The following is a 23484-nucleotide window of genomic DNA, read 5'->3' on the forward strand; positions in this document are numbered from 1 at the left end:
CAAGTTGGATGCTGAACCAGCGGCATGCAGACTGAGTGAGAGGATGTTTATACAGCAAAAAAAAAAAACATAGTACTGTGTCTTCCTTGCGAGACTCATGGCATGCTTCCTATCTTGCTCTGCCAAGGCCATGATCATCAAGTCTAAGCAGGACTCCAGAGAATGGTGGTAAAGCCCTTGATTGCAGGTTGGCACACACCCAGTCAAATGTTTCTTTTGAGTGTTCATGCAGACAATAAAAAGAAAAGTCTTAAGAGATTTTTGAGCATGATTAATTTTAGCTGGGCATGCGCTGTTATTAAAACCTTTAATAACTAAAGTCATGGTTTTAATACAATATTAATCTGCAATGAAAAAAAATGAATACACCCTTAATGAAAAAGTTGTTCAAGCAACCATTGCAAGTATTGGATTATCGTAATGATTGATGAATGCAGCTCTTTTAGCACTGAAACCATTAAATGTTGTTTATCACAGTGATCAACACTGTTACTGGTAAAACCTCATCACTGTGTGAAATAGACATAAACAAAACAATCAGCTGGTTCTGATTACTCCATTCTAATCTACAGAATTTGGTATAAAAAAAGAAGTCAATGAGAGCTTTTGTTTTTGTTTTGAGTTACATTTGTTTTATTTGTCTTAATTGCTCCAGACATTTTATGTTTGTTAATTAAGAATTTTTTAATTGCTCAGTATTTAAAACTTTAAAATGTGTATTTTACTTTATGTTCTCCAGGTCCCTACTGTGAATAAGACTCTTTGTGGGTTAATTCCCTCTGTCTAAACATAAAATAACTGAAAGAAAAAAAAAGTAATTTATTCTATTATTCTTTTAATTAAAACACTGCAACAAACAGAACTGGTTATAGAAAAAACAACATGCAGTCATTATTATTTGTATTGAAATTTAATGGACAATTTAGGTCTCTCTTTGTAGGCCAAAAAAACAACAACTAAAAAAAACAAAAAACACAAAACAAAACAGAACAGGATGTAAAGCATACATTCTTATTGGTATCCCCTGAAGTTCACTTAATAGCAGTTTCAGACATACAGGATTTTAATGGACTTTTGTAAAGAAAAGTTATAACCATGATTATACTGTAGATAACAGACTGTAAACCAGTTCCATTTTTTATTAGACAGCATCACTGGAGTAAATGTCAAACTTGTATATTTAAGCAGTGTCAAGTCACAGAAAATACTGTCACACATATCAAAATTCATTAACATGTTTTGCATGTAACAGATATAAATGATACTTCAAATAGGTCAATTTCAGTTTGTAATAACTGCACTGCTTAAATACAACCAATGATTTCCAGTACAGTACAGTATATAGTTGTCCACCCTATAGTCCCCTTTGTGCTAAAAAGGTTACATAGAACATCCAACCACTCTTTACAGATACTACACTCATTTCAATTGGGCAAACAAAGTGGAGTAAAACTGGTGGTAGACATGGACTCACTGACTTATTTTCACAGTAAACTCAAAAAGTCAGTTTGTCCCAGCTAAACTAATATTCAAAAGAGGTTCTAGAGACGCTGGTTAGAGACAGTATATTGAAAGGCAACACTGAAGTTTGTAACAGTTTGAAAGACTTAACAATGTATCAGGAGAACCAAGAGTTATTTTAATGTATTAAGAGGTGCTTTGGTGCCCCTGAGAAGTATTGCTAAGGTGGAATGTGACTATGTATTGCATTTTCTCCCAAACACATCAGGCTATTAGTTAAACTAGGCAAAAAATATGTAGTCAGTCCCCATTTTGGCATTTTTTATGACTACTACACTAATGGTGAGATTGGTGTTGCAATTAATAGGGCTCACAAGGACATTATTAGCCAGGCTTTGGCATTGTGCTTGTTGATTGAGGAAAGGCAATGTTGTTTTCAAAGGATAAAGGTCATGGAATTTACTCTACACACAAATAAAGGCAATCAAAAGAGTCATACGTATCTCTGTTGACTTGAAAGTATAAATTGTCTAGAGAGTGAGGTCTTTTTAATTAACATTAAGTATAGGGTGGTCCTGAGAAAACAATGGGCATACTTTGCAAAATTGAGCCTTACCCAAATGCTGGACTTTCAGCATATACTACTTAATTCTAAACTGGCTTCCACTAACTCTACACCATGCTCAACAGTGTAAAGGACCAAAAAAAACAACAACATTTTTTTACTAAACAAAACATTAACCGTTAAAGTTCTTATATACACAACCATTCAAAAGGTTGCAATCACCTTGTCATATTAAGCCAATGTTATTTTAGATTCAATATATAATGCATAATAATACATGGATTTTTTTTTATTTTTTATATTTTAATCTATATTCCAGGATGCTTAAGAACAGTGAAAAGTGATTAACAATGTATTTATTTATTTAGAATAATTTCCTCTCAAGTTATCTGCTTTAAGATTTCTAACACATGTAGAATTCTAACACTGTAGAAGCATTTTATATGTTTATCTACAACCAGATGAGGTTTTATTGAAAACATTGTCTGAACTTTTAAAAGGAGATTCCAAACTATTGAACAGTGGTGTATATACACATGGACTGTATGGCAGAGGAGAGAGAGCCTCTCAAGGTCATGGCTTTCTGTAACACTAGAACATTGTACAGTACGACTGTGTCCTCAACTCACGCAGCAAGATAAGATGAACCTTACATTACAAAAAACAAAACAAAACAAAAAAAGCAAAGGAGTAACCAATCGCCTTGGGACAGAGGTCAGAATTGAGAAGGAGAAGATAGATAGTATGTGGCTTGTATAGCAGCACCATCATTAAGGATATTTCTTTATGCTACTCTCTGAGAAGGCACCTGTGAAGAAGAAAAGGTAGAAACGCAAAAACAGCACAACAGTAACAGACACAACCTGTGCCGATTTGCCCCTTTAAAGCTTATAATAGACCTGTCACCACAAAGGCATTCACACCTGGGAGTGTGTCTCTGTGTGTGCATGCTCATATACATGTGTGCGTAGTTTAGCGCTTTGAAGCAATAGTGTTGATTATTAAAAGGTATGTTTGCAGATGTTGGTTGAGGGATTATCTCTTGGCCTGGCAGGAAGGGACAAGAGCAGAACCAGCAAACTGACAGGATCAACCCTGCCTCGAAGGTAAAACTGTGAAAAGCAGCTGCAACTGAGAAAAACAAGAAGGAAAGATAGAAAGAAAGAACTATAGGCTCATGTCTCAAGTTGTTGTGGTGCAGAGAGGTAACAACAGGAATTATAAAATGCAAGATTCAGCTCTCTCAACCTGGAATTGAAAAACCTGTGCCAAGACAAGAAAGATGGAAAGAAAATGTTTGCCTAGAAAAATTTGTTCTTGAACAACCAAGCCTCAACTTTTTTGAGAGCCGTTTGCTTTCCTGCAGAAAGGCTCTTGTGATAAAGGCACTAGGAGGGAAATCGCCCTCTCTACATCCAAATGCGTTGATTATTCACTTAACACAGAGAGAGTGATTGGGTCAATGTGGGGGCAGGGCAGTTGATTTGCTTGATCCATCAATTGTAAGCTCTCACCCGATTTAGTGGGAGACTATTGAATGTTGCGGATGAAGACCAGTCTTCAGCTTTTCTCTACAGTCATGGTATTCAGTTGAGTTTGGAAGGTTGCCTTCATTCATTGGCAGCACTGGTTCCTCGCACTTGGCCTTGTCTGCGAAGCTGAGAAACAGAAGCGGTAGAGGAGGGATGAAAATAAATTCATATTATTGCATATGTAATAAGTGGCATCCAAAAGTTTGGGACCCCCTGGTCAAAACATCTGTTACTGTGAATAGCAAAGCGAGTAAAGATGACCTGGTTCATGAATCAAAAAATAATTCCTATTAAAATTATGCTTCATAACAGTTTTATGATAACATGTATCTCTTTGTTGAAGGTTTTGCTTGGGTGTGCTTTAATACTTCATACATTAGTCTGCATTATCACAATTGCTAGTAAATGACATGTTTAAAAAGACATGACCCTCTGTGACATGTGTTGTTGTAAGCAGGAGTGGCAAACTCATTACATGCAGCCCAACGTCAAGTGGGGTGGTATCATTTTTCTCAATAACTGATTGAAGTCTGAAACTCATGGACATTAAGTATAGAGTTTCCTCCTTTTTTGGAAGCCTTTCCTTCATCCACCTTCAGTTGCTGCTGTTTGTGGGCGTTCTTTCCTTTAGTTTTGTCTTCTGTAAGTGAAAATCCACTTAACTAAGGTCAGGTGATTGACTGCCATTTTAGAACATTCCATTTCTTTGTTCTTGGGATGCTTATGCAATATATTTAGGATGTGCAGAAAGTATGGCTCTGTGCTCATGATAAGTCATTTTGCCACTTCTATCATCTGTCAAACACCAGTGGCCTAGTTCTACTGGCAGCCACACATGCCCATATACATAACACTGACTCCACCAAGTTTGACAGATGATGTGGTATGCTTCGGACCATGACTTCTTCTCCGTACTCAAGTTAATCTTGGTCCAAAAGAATCTTTTTACTTCAAAACTAAGCAGAAAAAAAACAAAAAAAAAAAACACAAATTTTTAGATGAAGATTTTGAGTGCTTCCCGGAAGGCAAGCAACAGGAAAGTTGCCTAACTCTAACCTAGGGCAAAGTTGCAGGATTTTTAAAAGTAAAATTTCAAGTTATGGAAGGTACATCGTTGCTTTACAACTGTAATCGCATTTATAAAAATCCAATACTAGAAAGCCCAATTCAGCCTTTGAGAAAGTTCAAAAAGCTTTAAGAAGTTTCAAATCTGTCTACCAATTAAATAGAAGAGCTACTGCTTTGACTTCAGGATTTGAAGCATGGGAAGTCTTGACAACTTCAAAAAGCCAATTAGCTGCCAAATTCGACGGGCCTAGATCGGAATTCTTAAAAAGACAAACTGTTTAAAAATAACCTTAGCCGTAAGGATAGAGGGTAGACAGACCCAATGAATATTCCAACATTCAAGTCATTCTTTACTTCCCAACCCCCACTCTCCTCTGGTCTATTTCTCATTTGCAATCATGGCACAGGTGCTTTTCAAGTACAGAATTCCATTTGTATGTTAATAAGCCCTCAAGGAACATCTTGAAGCGTGAACACACACACATACAAACACACATTTTTATGCGTTAGGACTATGGCCAAGAGTGGACAGATAAGTTAGTGTGCTACATAGCCAGACAGACTCACAAATAAGGAGTTAGCAATTCACAGACATTCGTTTCAAAAAGTATGCACCACCACCATATATCTAATTCATCCTTTCCTTTTCACAAGCCATTCATTCCAATGTAGAGGAATTTCAATCCAGGCCTAGACATTTCCAGTAATGTCTCACCCATCCTTTCCTTGCTTTTCATTAAGGGAGCCAGTAATTGCATTGCTCAGAAAGTATCAACAACTTCACATAGCATGACCACTGCAATCAGCAGTCATAAACCAACGTGTGCTCTGAGCTCTGTGGGCGAAAAATAATTCTTCAACTCCACAAACCTGACACACTGCATGGGGATGTTTATGTCACCAGCTGTCAGCTATGATTATTAATCTGTTTCTTGATTAAAATGTAAACAAAATCAAAGAAAATTATAGTTTCTGTTCCCATGTTCATAAGAACTAATGTTTAATGCTCAAGAGCTGGGTGGTCATATGGCCTACACAAACAGTCCTGAGTGATTTTTGTGCTAGAATGGTATTACTATGCCAAACAATCAAAGCCTGTACATTTATAACAATCTCACAAAACACACAGGTTCAAGGCCAAAAATTTGATTTTTTTCTGTTAACTGAAAACAGAAAGAGAAAGAATAGAATGGACAAAAATATTTTAAAGTTAGGGCTGAAACTCTTGACAATCCTCAGAACCGCCATGGTCAATTACATTTGTTTTTAAGTTAACTTTAAGATATTTTTTATAAAATAGGCCATAAAATAGAAATGAACCTTAACTGAACAACATTAAACCATGCTAATTCTTTCAAAGTCTTTCTAAAATATTTAACTGGACACTAGAAAGCTTCTAAAATGACTTATTTTAACATTTAAACAGTATGAAATAATACAGAATATGTTGAAAATTCATACAAAATTCATAAAATTCACATAGAATGTTCATCAGGCTCTGTATCTTACACTTTTAACAATAAAGGTGCTACAAGGTTGTTCTTTTTAAGTGATGCCATAGAAGAATCACATTTGGTTCCATAAAAAAAAAAAAAAAAACAGCTCTCACACACACAGAAATATATCACACACACACAAAAACAACAACATATTCCCACATACACAAAGTGAGTACACAACAGTGATTGAACATAAGCATGTGAACTAATTGCTGCATTTAGTATAAATGTATTATTTGGATGGTGGATGATTCTCAGCTCTGCAGTGAAACGATGAAGTGATGGTGGTGTGTTAGTGTGTGTTGTGCTGGTCCAAGTGGTCCACCTTGTAGATGCAAGTCAGTAACTGCAGTGCTAAGAATGATCCACCACCTAAACAACATCTGCTCTATGGTATACAGAAAAACAGATGGACTTATATGGGCTTATATGGGCATTTCTTATATAGGTTGTGGAGCTGACAAGCAGTGTAAAAACAAGGTGGTGGTCAATGGCTGATCAGTGTACAATGTGTGCTTTGGATAGGCAGCATAACCAAAATAATTTCTAGGAAGCATTGTTTTATGTACATTTTGCCTAGACAAGAAACTCTGTGAGTATGTTTTGTTTGTATGCACACATACCTCCTCAAGCTCTTTTTGTGTCTCTGCCTCCATCCTTCTAATGTCCTCCATAGTGAGATCCACCCATTTATCAATCCAGCAAAACAGCTGGCGGTGGAAGTTAGTAAAGATTCGCTTCTCTTGCTAAAAAGACAACAGAAAACAAACAGTATTTTGAAAATGATTTAGATAGAAGTAATAACAAAAAGGCCATTAAAAAAAACAATTGTTGAAAAAAGAGGAAGCGCATTTTCCTTATAATGTAAGTGTATATATTCTCTAAATATAGTCACATAATATGATAATATTGTGTTATCTGATATTATAATATCATTATAACATAATATGATTATTAATATGATTTTAAAGCAACACTAATTATGATTAACAATGGAAGATCCATCCAGGACTCTCCATCCAGAGCTCCGCCCCCACCGTGGATTAATGGTAAACTATAACTAATGTCCCATTTTTTTCTTTTACATACTACATGCTCCAGCCCATGATACCATCTTTAGAGTATCAGTACTTGCACTTAAAGAACTCAAGGATAGTAGGAAAAGGCCTCCACAGCAACCTTTTTTGCACATGACCTAGGTGTGTGGTACAATTTTTCCACCACCAACCCTGTGTTTTTCTTGCATAATTACAGTTAATGTGATGGTACTGTTAAATAATAATGAAGCTGAATTTAACTGTTAATTAATTTTCACTTGAGAAAAGACAGACTGGCAGATCCTTTAAGCCCAGTGACTGGTGATAAGAGGGAGAAACTAATGAAGGAGAAGATGCATGGCAGGGAAACAAGGACCGGAGATTCGTCTCTGTTGTGAGATCACTAAGGCACAGTATTTCTCTTACTTATAGTGGTTAAAACTAGGAGTGAACAGGAGCTCTTACATAGATTCTTCTGTAGATGCTTACCTTGTGAATGAAGTTTTCAACCTTGTTTTGTAGACCCCACCACTTGAACTTGACCGTGACTAGTTTGTAGGCACACATACGTGGGTTAGCAGGATTACTAACCAGCTCCTTCTGTAGTTTTAGACAGAAATGCAAATATCATCATGAATATAATTAGCATTTGTTCTGTGACAGTTTAAAACTTGGAAAAGGTTAAGAAAGAGAAAGGGATTACGGCATAAACCTAAGTTTACAAAACATCTTTGCAAGGGTTGGGAAGGTGCTGTACTGGGAAGAAAAATGGCAGACATCAATCTTCTGCCAGTACAGCTCTAAAACTCCATTAAAATATAATGCCTTAGAATGGGAGATAATAAAATTATAATCAAACCAGGGGATAGGCATGTAGAAGCTGAAAGTGTGCTTTTTTCACTTTAATCTTGTGAAAAGAGAATGGGGAGGCATGAACTCGAGTGAAAAGAAAAAGATAAATGAAGTAAAGAGGATAAATTCACGATTTAAGCACGATTTTGCTGTGCCGGGCCCTGTAAGCAACACTGCTGCAAACCACACGGCTGCCTTTGTGGCCAGGGAGCAAGATAAAAAGTGCCAAAAGTGACATGCTAATCACTTGTCAGCAGCAGGTCAGTTACATTATTAAAACTGAGGACCTGCTTGCACACACGGAGCTCTGAAAAGCTCTCAAGTCGACGACACCTGCTTAATTAATCATTTGATTTCTGAGCTCTCCGCTTGCTAAAAGAAGAGAAAGCTATGAGATTTTGTGTTTGATGCTCTGATCAGTGCATTGAGTAAGAGGGAGTGCAAAAGCTGGAAAGGGGGCTGGGTGGGGTTTATACTGCAATGGGCTTCGAAAAGTTGCCACAGCCACAAAATAGGAGAACTTGACTTGAAAAGAATCCCACATGAAAACCAGCTGGCAGTGACATTTTTTTGACTCTGTAGCTCAAAGGAACTGCATTTTAAGGACTAAAGAGGAACTCAACAAGGGAGTGTGTGTGCAAAGCAAGATAGAGGATTCTTCTTCCCACTCAGGAGAGGCATAAAAATTGTGCCTCGGTTTCATCTTTGGTCTCAAAAAGAAAATTGATCTAATTAAATAACAACAAGGGGAGGTCACAGGAGTGGAGTGTCTTTTTTTTCTTGTGAGGAGTAAAGAAAAAAACGCTTGTTTCATGAAAATGGAGAAAGTTTTTGCCACTGACTAAAGGTCGAAAGACTGTCCTGGTTGTGGAGATTAGTTTGTGGGGAGTAGTTTAAAGTAGGGCCTTTATTACTAATTGCTATAATAATTAAGTAATCTACTATTATGTAATATTAAAACATCTATTATTTTTACAATTTAAACAAAGCCAGAAAACTCAAATAATAAAAACTAACTAAATAACAACAAATTAGATATAGCACTTCTGAGATTATTAAATATTTTGATGGCTATGTGTCCCATAGGCTTTGTTTCTTGTAAGGGAGATCAGGAGGTGAATTTAAAATATGAGGTGTTATCTGACTTTTCATTATGCCAACTGCCAAAACTGCTTGTTTAATCAAGTAACCAGTTTTCAGCAGCCATATTTTATATTTCAGTGTAAAAGGTATACTTCTCAAATTGTACAAATACAGATCTGATAACGAACCTCAAGAGATCTTGGTTACAGGCTTTCTTTGTAACGTATAAATGCACTTGTGTTGCAGCAACTCCTTACAAAACCAACACACTGCTGTATCATTCTTATGTATTCCCAACACATACATGTAGTTATAAGTAGGACATAATACAATAGTGCAAAACCAACAGACAAAACGAGAACAGGGGGCATAGACAGCAAGTACAAAACCAAAAAAATACAATGAATACACAATATATAAATGTCCATTATCCCTTTCTCTCTGTAGCTCTGCCCTTCTGCCTTTCGGGGAATTTATGGAAAACGTAAAAAGTTCTTGCTGCGGTAATAGCATATATAAAGGGCATTTAAGCAGAAGCAAGCAATGGTGATTTTCTTATCTCAAACTATTTATTGAAACAAAAGCCAACAACAGGTGTGGGTGTACCCCAACCAAAAATGTCAATGTTTCAATAATTTGTTGTCGTGCCCTTGAGCATCAATCACAGCTTGACAATGCGGTTTAATGCTGTTCACAAGTTGACTTATTGTCTACCGAGGCATGGCGTTCCACTCTTCTTGAAGGCTGACCCTCAGGCCAATGAGGTTCTGGGGTACAGAGTTACGAGCCTCTACATGGCGACTCGGCTAATCCCATAGGTTTTCTGCGACTCTTATAGTCTCACTGTATCTCTGTTGCAACCTGCTGATGACACTCTGTGACACTCTAAGCTCAGTGGCCACTTCCGTCTGATAACACCTGTTGTGAATTATGCCGTTAAGCTCCATGTTAGAGAACAGCAAGTTGTGTACAAAGTACTGAAACATTAAACATCTGGACATGTACATTCAAATGTTTAGAGAAGATTACATTAAATTAACCTGGTTAATAAGGTTACAGTGCACTTAACATAAATTTCACCCAAAAGCCAAATATCCCTAACTTTTTGTGAGCAGTGTATGTGCATGTACATGTGCAAATGTGTGCATGAAGGCTGGGTAATTAAGGTCCAAACTACATTACCATACTAATAGTAAAATCGAATAAATGAATACGTAGACCAGCAATGTGTCATGCGTGTAAATGGAAGAGTGCAGGTGTGTATGCTGAAGTAGACCAGTCTGGTATTACAGCAGCATCGCTGCTGTCCAATGAAAAACATCTCCGTTTATAGTTTTCTCCATGGTACACTGTTAGTTAGCTCCTTGTACATTGTGTGAATAATTCTGGACAAACAGGCCGATGCTTTAAATTACTTGGAAGAACATTTTTGTTGTTCTCCTTCTCCTGCAAAGTGACCATTGTGGAGATAAATGTTTTTCCATTGATGGGAAAGCTGTGTATTGTTCTGTGTACCTGAACACTAGCTGCTATACTTATTCTTGCAGTGTACACACTGTTTACATTTGTGATGCTGCTATAATAGCAGACTGGTCTACTTCAGCATACACACCTGAACTGCCTGTTTTACTCTTCTGTTCACACACACACACACACACACACACACCACTGCTCCACATATTTATTCCATTTTAAAATATAGTATGCAGATAATAATTTGTATTTAATGTTAAAATGGATGATGTGCAACAGGGACATTTCTAGCTAAAAAACATGAACAGGTAGGTTTCAGTTTTAAGGAATTTCAATCAAGGAAACTGCAATGCAAGGTATGATGCTGTGCAACAGGGACATTTCTAGCTAGAACACGTAGGTTTCAAGGTTCTCTGACAGTCTCTCCATTGTTATTACTTTGTGGTGTTTTAGTTACAGTATATTTTAGAGGAATGCCTAGGATCATTGTCTTGCCGGAGGAACAACTTGCAACTAACCTTCTGGTTGATGCCTTAGAGCCTCATAAAGGCATTTGTTTTCTAAAGTGTCTAAATCAAAAGCATTTAAAAACAAACAAACAAAAAACAATGGTAATAAAAGTAAAAATAGAGACTGCAATTGACAGCAATAACCAATAACAATCTGCAAAATTTGACCCACTGGAAAAGTAATATCTATATTGAACGCAACACAACTGGAGTGAATAATAAATAAATTTGCATAACTCTCAGGATACTATTTAAATGGTATGTAGAGCTCTTAATCTGCATAGCTGTAAATTAAACTACATGTACATGTAATACATGGTACATTACGCAACACTGCTCAACTTTAAGAAGGGCAACTGAACCTCTAACAACAACCTTTCTTTCTTACATGTCTTACTTGCAAGTGCGCCTTTACACACTCGCTCACACGCACAGCCTAACAAGGCGAGCCTCGTCTGCTCCAATCACTGCGCTATCTATTAGGCTCAATTAGAAGCAGGATAGAAGTGATTTATCTTCATCAGAGTTTAGTCACAGCACTGTCACACTACGAGACTTGCCTCCCTCCTCTCTCACAGCTCTCCCCATCTTATCAGCCATTACCTCCCTTGATGTACCCTCCATGGCCCCCACCTCCATCTATTGCCTTACCATGTCACCCTAGACATCTTTTCACATTTATATACTGTCTAGTTACATTTTTCTGCATTTCTGCAATCCAAAGTTTTTCACCAAGATGACTAAATATGTTTAGTAACAATAATTGAATTACTAAAATGTGACTAAAACTAAAACACATTTTAGTCAAGAATCAAGACTAAAACCAAATCAAAATCACCTGCTAAACTTAACACTAGCTTGAATGTATAAAAAAAATGTCTGTCACCCATCATTACCATAAAAGTCACTAACACTCATTATGTCCCTCCTTCTTACCTTCCAGTTAGGCCCCAGTGGTCCTCTGCCTGTCTTGGTCGACTTGAAGAGGGCAGGATCCTCATCCGCTTTGTAATCCTAAATATAAATAAGTAAATATAACACTTTATTTTCTAGTCAGCTTTTGTGTTTGAGTTTCTATAACACAAGAGCCATTTTAAGGACACAACTTATAGCTAACATAGCAACTACAAACTAATGCATCGTGCTAACATTTCATGACTTTTATTATTAAAGCCATTTTGGTCCACCAGCAAGATATTTTTAGGCACTTTTTCTAAGATACTGAAGTGTGTACACATCAAATTTGAGAATGTAACACAGATACAATGTGCTGTTATTCATAGAATTATATAAAAATCATAGCAGAAACACAGAGGTTAAAATTGAGATAGAGAAAGAAAAAGTGGGAAGGAGAGAGAGAGAGAGAGAGAGAGAGAGAGAGAGAGAGAGAAAGAAAAGAGAGAGACTGACTATTTAATAAACTGGAAGAGAGGTGGGGGGAAAAAACAGCTAAAATAAACGGACGAAAAGCCTTTAATTTTAACTGCACCTCCAGGGCCTTGCAATTGTAAATAAATCATGATGTGCCTGAAGCCAAACAGAGGCTTTTCAGGGCTACTATACAGCAAGAAAAGCACACACACACACACACACACACACACACACACACACACACCAGAGTAAACTGGCCCGTTTAATACCATATGCACTGTCTGGAGGACAATGCGTGACTATGCACTAATGAGGCTGGGTGTGAATTCATGCAAAGCAAAGGAGAAAGAGGCAAGTGTGTGTTTGTATGTGTGTGTCTGTGCAGCCGCACAGAGCCTTAATTACTCTAACTAACTCATCGTTGCAGGCTCTCAGCACAATGCCTGCAGCCTTGCCTGAGGCTAGAGCCTGATAGGGCCCACAGACACACACAGCCTAGAGACCTGAGAGACTAAAACACACACACACACACACACACACACACACACACACACACACACACACACACTGAGGCAACTGTAGACAAGAACACCATCATTAAGAGTTCTCGCTCACTTTTTCACACATGTTCCTTGCCGGTCTCATGCTCATCCTCCACACACACACACACACACACACACACACTTTAAAGAACTGGTGAATACTAGTTTGTTTGACTAGTTTCGTCAACCAGCCACCTCCAGATACACATGCAGTGTGTATTCAGAGAAACTCTAATCCATATGCCTATGGTCCAATCCTGTGAACACACAGTCAGTGTTGCAGACAAAAACCTAATCAACAACGTTTCAGAAATTGTAGCAACTTTTCTAGTTTACTCTACTCATCATAATGGTTGAGTGCTAGATATAGTATACACTGATCAGTCGTAACATTAACACCATCTGTCTAATACTAAGTAGGTCCCCTTGAGAGTCTCTTGCATACCTACTTTTACACCTTTTAATCACCTTTAAAATGTTTAAAATAGTCAGAATTTTTAAAAAACGCATTCTTATATATTTTGCCTGTTGTCCACTCAGTATGTGGAACAGTGAGTACAATGTAGCATTATGACAGTTATGAATATTATTATTATTACTACTCACAGACTGTGAACTAGGAGTTCCTGCACAGACAAATTAAAAGTCTCTAGCTCACTTTCTTTATCTCTGGACAAAAACAAGTATGCAAGACTACTTATACTCATTATTATTATCATTACTACTACAAACTAATATGGTTACTGCTACATTACTGCCATTTGTACTTCACTTCATAGATATATATATATATATTTTTTTTTTATTATTTCTTTTTAATTAAATTTGAGACATGAACAGGCTATATCATACATAAATAGAGGCTACTATTGTACAGAATCAAATTATCCTCTTAAATCAAAGAAATGTCTTAACACATATTCACCACAAGGAGGCACTAAAGGAGCTTAAATGAGAATGAGCCCAAACCAAAACATGCGTAATTTAAAAAGATGAGGAGAACTTTGCACTAAGCCAAGGGAAAGACCTTGAAGAACTAAAATAATAAACTTACTTTTGACGATTACATGTATTGGAATGTAGCCTTCAGAATAGAGTAGAGACATTCTGACACACAGATTGAATGGTGAAGAAAATGCACAGAGAACAAAAAAAACAAACAAACAAAAACAAAAAACACAGACAGAATTTACCAGTAACTTAAAAGAGGGGAACTTACACCATGGGATACTTGATCTCTGTCTGCAATGTCAATTGGCATCACCTCCACTGTCTTCCATGTGGAACTGTCCAGCTTGTGAACCTTTTGGTTAAAAACAACATCTGATGGACCAAAAACTGGGGGCAACTAACTTAAATAAACATGATTTTTTGTTTTAATTTAAGGTAAAGGGAGTGTCATCTTCTGCTTTTTGACCCATTCATGCTCTGCAGACTCATGTGTCTTTCACAGCAACTGAGTTCAAAGAAGTTTTACAGAATGTTTGTGAAATGTAAAACACCTTAAAATACGTAAATACTAAAATGTATTATTTTTTTTTTATAATTTCATTATAATTAATCACCCACACACACATGCATGTTTCTGAGCTCACATTACTGATCAGAAACTGTTTTTTGGTTGTATTATGAAACTAATACAATCATTGCAACACTTCATTGTCATTTCCAACCTCGTGGCCTAGTCTAGCTCTGTAATGTAGCAGTTTAAATAGGCGCATTATGTAAAAACCCATTCATGTAGGTCATCATTAGGTTGACTGGGGTTTTGAGAACATTCAGCTAGTGTGGATAATTTCATAAGCGCATTAATAAAAGAACACATTTGTGAATGGAGCGTGGATTGGTCATTTCTCACTTCACAGCAGTGTGTAATGTAGCAGTGTGAAGGCAAGCACAACCTTCCTTTGGGACCATAAGCCAGCCATCATATCTCTTACAACTACTGCTCATGCAACAGAATACATATTTAAATGCATTTTTCTCAGTGATTGGACACAACCACTGGAATCAGTACAGGAATCAGTAATATGATAAAGAGATCCACACAACACAAAACAAAGACCACTAGGGTGCAAGCCAAAGGTGATAGTGACAAGGAATAACTTCCTCAGAGCTGGAGGAAAAAACCTTGGGAGGAACCAAGACTTACAAGGGGGACCTATCCTCCTCTGGTAAAAACCACCAACAAAAACTGTACCATCACATAAGTGTGCTGATGTAATCATAATATAATATAAGCATAGTAGTGATGGTAAGAACAATAAAAGCAATGATGATGGTCAATGCTGGTAATAACAATAGTAGCCAATTGTTAGAGTCCATGTGTGCAGCTCTTAGTAGAGCTATTCCTGAAGTTGCCGTTTTATATATTAAAAATTGCAGTTTTATTTTGATTTCTTCATAGTACACATAATTTGCAAACATTCTTATGCACATTATAGCATACATGGTATCACACCGTGGTCCATGTTGTGAATTGATTTTTTTTATGTACAGATTCATGAATAAATAGAATACACAGACTCACATTTTCTATTGTTCCAAGATCAGGTTTGTGCCACGTTTCAATCTTGATAAAGAAGTCATCCTTCATGTATTCATTCTAGGAGAACAGGCACAGGTGTCCTCCACATTACAAAAGAGGTTAAATTAAATTCTTAACTGCAGTTTAACTTTATACTGCATCTGTAAACACACTGCAATTATAACAACAACAATGCTATTTACTGCATATCTTTGCACTAGTGAAAACAACTTATCATAATGGGAAATAACATGTTTTAATACTGCATTACTCAAGCAAAGGGCAGGCCCACATTTGCCCACTAGATGGTGCCAATACTTCATTAAGCATAAAACGTACTTCTGGAAGCAGATGAAGACGTTACATAAAGGTTTCATGAAGTCCAGTTCAAAAGAAACATAGAAGTCCAATATTTTACTATATTAAAAAATGTATAAACAAACAAAGTAAAAAGAATGATCTCAGTATACATACCGTTACAACTGTTGCAGAATGATGAAGCCAAAAGAAAACAAAAGAACCAACAAAAACAATTAATATAAAGAGTCAAACCCAGCATGCACAAGCATAAAACCTATTCTGTCAAGCAGGAGAAGTCTGTTAAGAGTCATCAGTGAGTCATCACTTTCCTATGAAACGTACAAAACTTCAACAGGAAGCTTAAGGACAAACTTTTCTACTGCAGCAAAGCTGTAAGCCTAAGTTAGGATTGGCTCCTGGATATCATTTTTGATAATTTGAGGGTGATATATTGCATATGATCAAAAAAATAATATTGCATATGTGTAACAAAAACCCACTCCTCCTCAGAAAATGAATCATTGGGAGAAATGTAATCACTTACTTGTTCTGCAGTATGGGTAAGCATTCCATGCTTTTTCATGAAAAATCAGAGAGCCTTCTGGTGCAAACATCTTCACAAAGCCAGGCACTTTACTATGGACATAGAAAGCCATGAAAAAAAGAGAGCCAGCTAAATATATAGTGGGGTCAGTAATTTGTTAAGGCAGTAAAGTTAAGGCAGACATGTGTGAACACACCTTTTGAGATGGTAGATCTTGTGCGTGTACTGTCCTTTCTCTCCATCTTTCTCATAAGGCTCATTCTTCAGCACCTCAATACCTTCTCCTCCTCCCGTTTCATTCTTACTGGCCTCGGCCACAGAGTACAACTGGCCTACTTGGTACTAAGACAGACACACATTTTAAAATTTCAAGACTTTCAAAACTCCAAAGAGCACAATGCTGTTCTTGTTGCAGGTTTTAACGTCTGTTGCCTGTACTGCCTTGACTGGATACGGCCTGAGTGATGTGTCTGTTGGTCAATATCAAAGTCCCAAGGATTTATAGATACACTATGTGGACAAAGGTTTAGGGCATCTGCTCATTTATTGGATCTTTTAAAATCAAGGGCATAAAAAGATTTGCTTTCATGCTTTTGTTAGAGTAACTGTCTCTACTGCCCAGGGAAGGTTTCTTCTAGATTTTGAAACATCTGAGGATTTGCAATTAGCGATAAGTACGTTACTAAAGTCAGGATGTTGGATGATCACCACAGCATCTTATGCATTCCAAAGAACACAGTTCCACCCCTCCACAGCTTAACGCTGGGGGCTTTATACCCCCCCTAGCCCCTAGCTCTGGCATGCACCATGCCAAATAGACATGTTTGAGCAGAAGTAGTAAACCCAAACTCTGTGGTTAAGCAAAAATAAAACACAATACTTGCAGCAAATTGTAATGCACCATTACTCTGTGTTTCATACCATACAAGGAAAATCTATTCATCAATGGATCATGTGCAAAGATTTGAGAACCATAAAAGGCTCTGATTTTTTTCTCCAAGGTCTCAGACCTTGATTAGCAAATTCAGAATAAAAAAAAACAAACAAACAAAAAAAACCCACATTTCATTAAAAAGAACACCTTGTCAGCTGTGAAGAGGAGTACAGAATGGATCTACTATAGGATCATGATTCTCCTAACTAGAAAGTACCTCAAAACCACCATGAAGTTTACCTGAAGAGTCACAAACAGAAACTCTAAACGGCCCTCAAAGTCCCCTGACCTAAATATCATAGATAATTTGTTCACAGACCTTAAACAAACTGTGCCTCCAAAAATATTGCAGAACTAAGAACTTTCAGCAATCAGAAGTGTAAAAACCTAGAACAAGACCTAAAAAACATTTACAAACTGGTTACAAAAAGTGTATACAAATTTGGATTTCTTCACCTTGTCTCCGTAAGGTGCCCAAACCTTTGCACAGGGCCACATCGATGTTTTTTTATGTTAAGCACAAACAAACTCTGGTGTGGACTTTTTGGTGTGAAATTTCGATATTTCCTTCCTAAGCTGGTATTTTGATGTGACTTGTTTGAGAGAGCCTGCGCGGATATCTTGTGCAACAGAGCTAAAGAATCTAAGCTTTGGCAGCTCTTGAACCAATGGAGGCATAGGGAACTGCATTTCCCAGTCATTTAAGGCAATGCAACTGGATTAATAGCTGCTTAGTGCTTTTGTAAAATTTTCATGTATGGGCAGCCAGGGACAATCCTGAACATGTTTCATAACACAAAACAATGATTTAAAAACATGCCCATAAGCACACTGTTGAACACCCACTGTTTCAGTGTTATACAAGTTGCAGATTCAGCTGCATGTGTTTATACTTGGTGATTCAGCTAAACAACTCTCAGATCATGGCAGTCTGTGTAACTGCAATGTACCAAAACATTTGTTGCCACAGCCATGCAACAGTGTGTACAAGCACAGATTAAAGTTTACTTGTTGTTAAAGCTCATGGCCTTAAAAGGAAAAAAACATCTTACCTCCTCAACGGTGCATGGTAAGACAACACGGCTGCAAAAAGAAAGAACAAGTAACTTAATACTCATTTCTCAGGATCCATACATATACTTTTGTCATATGAGATATGATTTGACATCTGACAAAAAGCAAGTCCAGTGTGTTCAAGAACTAGCTGGAGTAGACTAAAACTGCCCTTAACATATCCATATGTTGGGTAAATTAAGCAAATTTATTTAGACAACGTGTTGCATAAAGCAATAATAAACAAGGTAGGCCTATATTGCTATCCACCAAGTCAAATTATACTACTTAAAGATGCACCTCATCTGAACACCAACCACACTCAAAGTGCTCTTGAGACAGCACTAGTGCGGTTAGGTGTTCCATAAAAGTGATGCTTTATATCATTGACATTGTGTGTTCATGATGACTTTTATATACAATACTTGAGCAAGTTTAAAAATGTAAATCATTTTACACAAGTATATTTCAATAGAACTCAAAAGCATATCATTTACATTTTGGGCTGCAACAAACAAGTACTTTGACAGTCAATTGATTATTAAAACCGATTAATTATTTAAGAATTATCGGTAATTGAGAATCGCTCAATTAATAATAATTCTTAAGTGACATTCAACATTTTTATGCCAAACCTCAAACAAAAATAATTCTGTTCCTTATGCAAATTTAATTGTGATGTGATGTCACTGCAAATGTGTGGCTGTGTTGCCTTATGACTCATGTGGCACAATGTTTACTCCACTTATGCTACCTACAGCTGCTCAGTTTGTATGTTTTCACTACAGCTCTGCATTTAGATTAAGGGAATTATTCATGTAAAAAGTTTAGCAGTTTAACAGTTAATGTGCGCCCCAAGTTAGCACAAGAAACAGGTGGGATGACGCCACAAACTAACCAACTATTAAATTAGTTGGCAACTAATTAAGCTGTGGATTTAAATTGACTTAATTCGTTGTTGCACCACAAGTAGTGGTTGCTAGGCAGTTGCTACGGCATCCCAATTGGTTGCCAAGGTGTTAATAGGTGGTTGCTAAGGTGTTAATAAGTGGTTGCTAGGCAGTTGCTATCAATATGATTGATAGTCAGACAACTAGACAGAAAGTTGTGGAGTGACAAATCGACAAACAGTTTTAGAGGGATCGACAGACAGTTAGAAAGACAGAGTTAGATACATAGACTATATTACAGTTGTAGAGGCATGTATGGATAAAATTGTGGATTTTTTTTGTTAAAGACAGAAAAAACAACAATGGTCAGTGAAATAACTTGAAACTGACAAAAGTAATAATAAAATCAACTAGCGAGAATCAGACATTGCTTTTGAAATGTAGTTTAACAGAATAAAAAAAAAAAAACTAATGAAACTGGCCTGGACAACAATTAACCTGTGGCACAACCTTTTAAGTCTTTTAACTCTTAATGAAACTTCTCCACCATTGTTCAGTAAGATTTAGATCAAGATGCTTCATGTTTCAGAGTAGGAACAATGTTATTTTCTTTGTGTGCTTAATTTTGGCATCTGTGAACATAGAGGTGATAAGACTTGACAAAAGGCATCATTTGCCTCTGTCCAAAGGACATTTTCTATGAAGCTTTGTGGCTTGTCAATATGTCAAATTCACTTTCAACAGTGCTTTTAAGTAACAATTTGTTTATTATTACTTTTGTCAGAATCAAGTTATTTTAGTGACCATTGTGGGTTTTTCTTTATTTAACAGAAGGGTATGTGCTTCTGCTAAGTGCTAAGTGGTTGCTAGGCAGTTGTTAACATTTCTCAAGTAGTTGCCATAGTGTTGCTAGATGGTTGCTATGGTATCCCAGGACGTTACAGCTACTGCTACTGTCTGCCAGGTGGGTGCAAAGGTGTTGCTATTTTATCTCAGGTGGAAGCTAGGGTACTGCAAAGTAGTCGCTACACTGTTGCTATGGTATGCTGTGGCTGCTAAACAGCTGCTATGGTATCTCAGGGGATTGCTAAGCTGTTGCTAGGTGGTTGCTATGGTGGTGTTGTGTTTGTGGTGTGAAGTGTGCAGTGTGTTGTGTTTCATAGTTTGGAGTGTGCAGTGCGTATGGTGTGCAGTGTCTGTAATAGAGACAGAGGCAGAGAGAGGGTTGTAGAGGGATAGATAGACAGACAGACAGACAGATAAGTTTTTTTTTTTTTTACTATCTTAAAAAGCACAATGTGTAGAAGAAAACAGAAGGAAAAAATACTACTACTAACAATACTACTACTACTACTACTACTACTAATAATAATAATAATAATGACATGTTAATGATACAGATGAGCGCAGGCATTTTTTTCCTCACAGAAGATTATTTTGAAGATTTTTAGGGTGGGCAATATGGTGCATTTAGTGTGTGCATCAACTGCATGCTTCATTTTAAACAAGTGGATGAAGTATGGGACAGAATACTGTGGTTTTGAATGATCTATCACTACTAATGCATTCTGTATGTGATCAAGTAAATATTTTAAAATATCATGATAATATTATCATCATATCACCCACCCCTAGCTGTTGTACAGTTGAATCAAATGTAAAATGACTGTTTAATTTGCACTTGTTTTCAGACATCTATGACTAAAAAATGTTCAGTGTGTGTGCACCTTAATAGAGAGAATGTAGAGCTGAGACCTTTATCTAGAAAATGTTGAACTACAGTCCAAGGTCTGCTCAGTATGGAAAGTGAAGTCCTTGCCTTTCTCTAACATGGAAGAACAAGGTCACATACACCAACATAGTTACTACATAACACACAGGTACACGTGCTAAACTGGTACATCAGTTCTTTCCTTAATACTGACATGAGCCAAGCCATGCTTATGTCAGATTTTGGTAATGCTAGGGTAGGACTTTACTAAGTAGCTGACATAAGTTTGGCAGCTGGAGTGTTCTAGGGATGGGATGCGGCATTTAGAAAATGTTCTTCTTCTGGTGTACACTACTTTGTCCAGCACTTTCAGTATCTATCCAACAGTAATTACTCTTTTTCCACAAACATGACCAAATGTCGGCACCAAAGCCACATTCATCGCTGTTTGAGACAATGGTGTCCACTGTTCAGGGTATTACATTAAAAAAGGCCACACTGACTTTGTAGAGCTACCTCAACGTACAGAGAAATGCCTGATTAGCTGCATCACAGGCACTGTTAAGTAAAACATCTGGCAAGCACTGTAAAAATGCAAGTATGGCGATACCAGCAATAGCAGCCAGAGCAAGACACTTGCATGTCTGAGAACAAGGACACTTGTCTGGGCAAAACCATTGTTTGCAACGTGAGCTAAAAGTCATTCTTTTAGCAGGGGGGGTCTAGTCTGGAAAGACCAACAGCAGCAAGCTAAGATATTGATGTTGACCAGCTTTTAAAGGACACGCAAAGATCCTGAAGCTCAGGCTGAATGAGAACAATCAAGGCCACCAACATGTGTCACTGTAAGAGTAAGGAGGAATTTTGGGTAAACAAGGTGTTTGTGTTAGTCCTAGCAGCATATGCAATTATGTCACTTTGTGATTTTGGCCTATGCACCGCCACAAAAGACATATCTTCTGGTGGTAAGCAGAAACAAAACAGAAACAAAGTTTTCAGAACCTGCTTGGACTGCATGCTATTACTCTGCGCACTTAGTAATTAAACTTATAACATAATCCAATAAGTAATTAATTAATCAGCTCTGGAAATGCTCACATTATTCCTCAAGAGTGTTCTTAGCAAGTGTAAAACAAATCAAATGATAGAAAAAAACTGAGGTTTTGGAAATGCCAGTTGTTTTCTACAGAACTGTTGGATCATGTATATACATATTTTAATGGCCTGTAACTCGTAGTGACAGTTACTTGAGACGATACCTGAGACCAGAGTGCTGTTTGCACAATGTTAATAGCAAAATATGTAATATGCTAATTTTGACAGAAAAATCAATGAATGAATAATAGAATTTTAATAGGTACATATTATACACATCACTGTCTTTTTCTTCAAAAATGATCCCCAAACTAGCCAATTCTAGAAAATACATACGTCACTTCTACATTCTACGTCACTTTTCATAACTGATACATAGTAATGAAGAACATTTTCATAACAAAACGCAATATGTCTCTGGGCTGATTTTTGAACATGGCAGACGAAAGCAGTAGTTTTCAATAAAGTTAATTTGGATAAAAGTTAATTCTAAAACGAAACCCGTAGTGATTACACTGCTGAAGAACAGTTCCGTCGAGGGTTAACTGTGAGCAGCACTGTTGAAATCCTCGCGGTTTCGCAGCGTTGTCAGCACAAACCTGATTTATTCGCCACCTAAAGCGTCAGTCAGTACATCACGCCATGTATCACTGTTGGTTTGCAATGACTCGCCAAATAAATCCGCCAGGGAGCTCTCGCGCTCATCACTGCTTCCCGTTTGTGTGTGTGTCTGTGTGTTAGCCACAGGTGGAAAACTTTCAACTCGTCGTTCACGGCCTTCCTAAATGAATGTCATGGAAGTTAAACGATTCCAGCTATGATTTATAAATCAGGGTAACAAACATCCCAAAGCCCATTCTACGATGTATGACTCATGGCGACAAGCATAACTAAGCACGCATTTTTTCGCTGTTCTACACCATTACAATCGCTATCGACATTACTAACTGCTACAATCAACACTGATGTTTAACTCAGCCTTAGATTAATATTATCTGGTTCTTTCGATAGCGGAGAGTTTCCGTCTACATTCTAACGTTACCTGGTTGGACGGCAGTCTTGCTGTCAAAGCCGGTAGGCCAGACTTCAGCAGACACGCCGGCTGAATACACCCAAACCCCACCGTGTAACCAGTCAAACCCGCAACACTTTAAAAAGTTTCTGAAACTTCACAGCCAACAGACCCGAACGCCTCGCCTACAGCAACTATGTTCAGCAAACAAAACAAATAATATGTGAAAGAATATTTCACTTACTATTCTTTGATGAGCACCATCTTCGCCCTCACAGCTGCGGCTGCGCAACGCTTCTGACGTCACATACAGTTCTCAACAGGCCCACTAATCCGCCCCGTGTCGTAAGATCGGTGCGGTTATAAATGAGGTCACGAGACCATACTTAAAGTACGACGAACTGTGAATATTTGTGGCGATTTTCA

At 37.3% G+C, this 23484-nt stretch overlaps 1 protein-coding gene across 1 annotated transcript; it reads right to left on the reverse strand.

Moving 5' to 3' along the window:
* Nucleotides 1-920: 920 nt before the first annotated feature.
* Nucleotides 921-23329, reverse strand: LOC140541762 (phosphatidylinositol transfer protein beta isoform). The gene is made up of 11 exons (XM_072664528.1): nucleotides 23303-23329; nucleotides 18350-18380; nucleotides 16560-16705; nucleotides 16364-16455; nucleotides 15994-16001; nucleotides 15523-15597; nucleotides 14212-14295; nucleotides 12016-12093; nucleotides 7652-7762; nucleotides 6749-6871; nucleotides 921-3684 (listed from the first exon to the last, which is right to left on the reverse strand). Exons 1-11 carry the CDS (start codon nucleotides 23320-23322, stop codon nucleotides 3637-3639), a joined length of 816 nt encoding a protein of 271 aa, XP_072520629.1. The 5' UTR covers nucleotides 23323-23329; the 3' UTR covers nucleotides 921-3636.
* Nucleotides 23330-23484: the final 155 nt, after the last annotated feature.

Source organism: Salminus brasiliensis, chromosome 20 (assembly GCF_030463535.1).
Source record: "Salminus brasiliensis chromosome 20, fSalBra1.hap2, whole genome shotgun sequence".
Lineage (NCBI taxonomy): Eukaryota > Metazoa > Chordata > Actinopteri > Characiformes > Bryconidae > Salminus > Salminus brasiliensis.

What these genes read in the sequence shown, in the direction of transcription:
- LOC140541762 (XM_072664528.1), bottom strand. Translation starts at nt 23,322, where the DNA reads ATGGTGCTCATCAAAGAATA. An exon ending in TACCATGCACCGTTGAGGAG is followed by an intron (nt 16,706 to 18,349) that starts GTAAGATGTTTT and finishes TGTCTGTCTTAG; the next exon opens with TACCAAGTAGGCCAGTTGTA. An exon ending in CACAAAAAGAGCTTGAGGAG is followed by an intron (nt 3,685 to 6,748) that starts GTATGTGTGCAT and finishes TCTGTTTCTCAG; the next exon opens with CTTCGCAGACAAGGCCAAGT.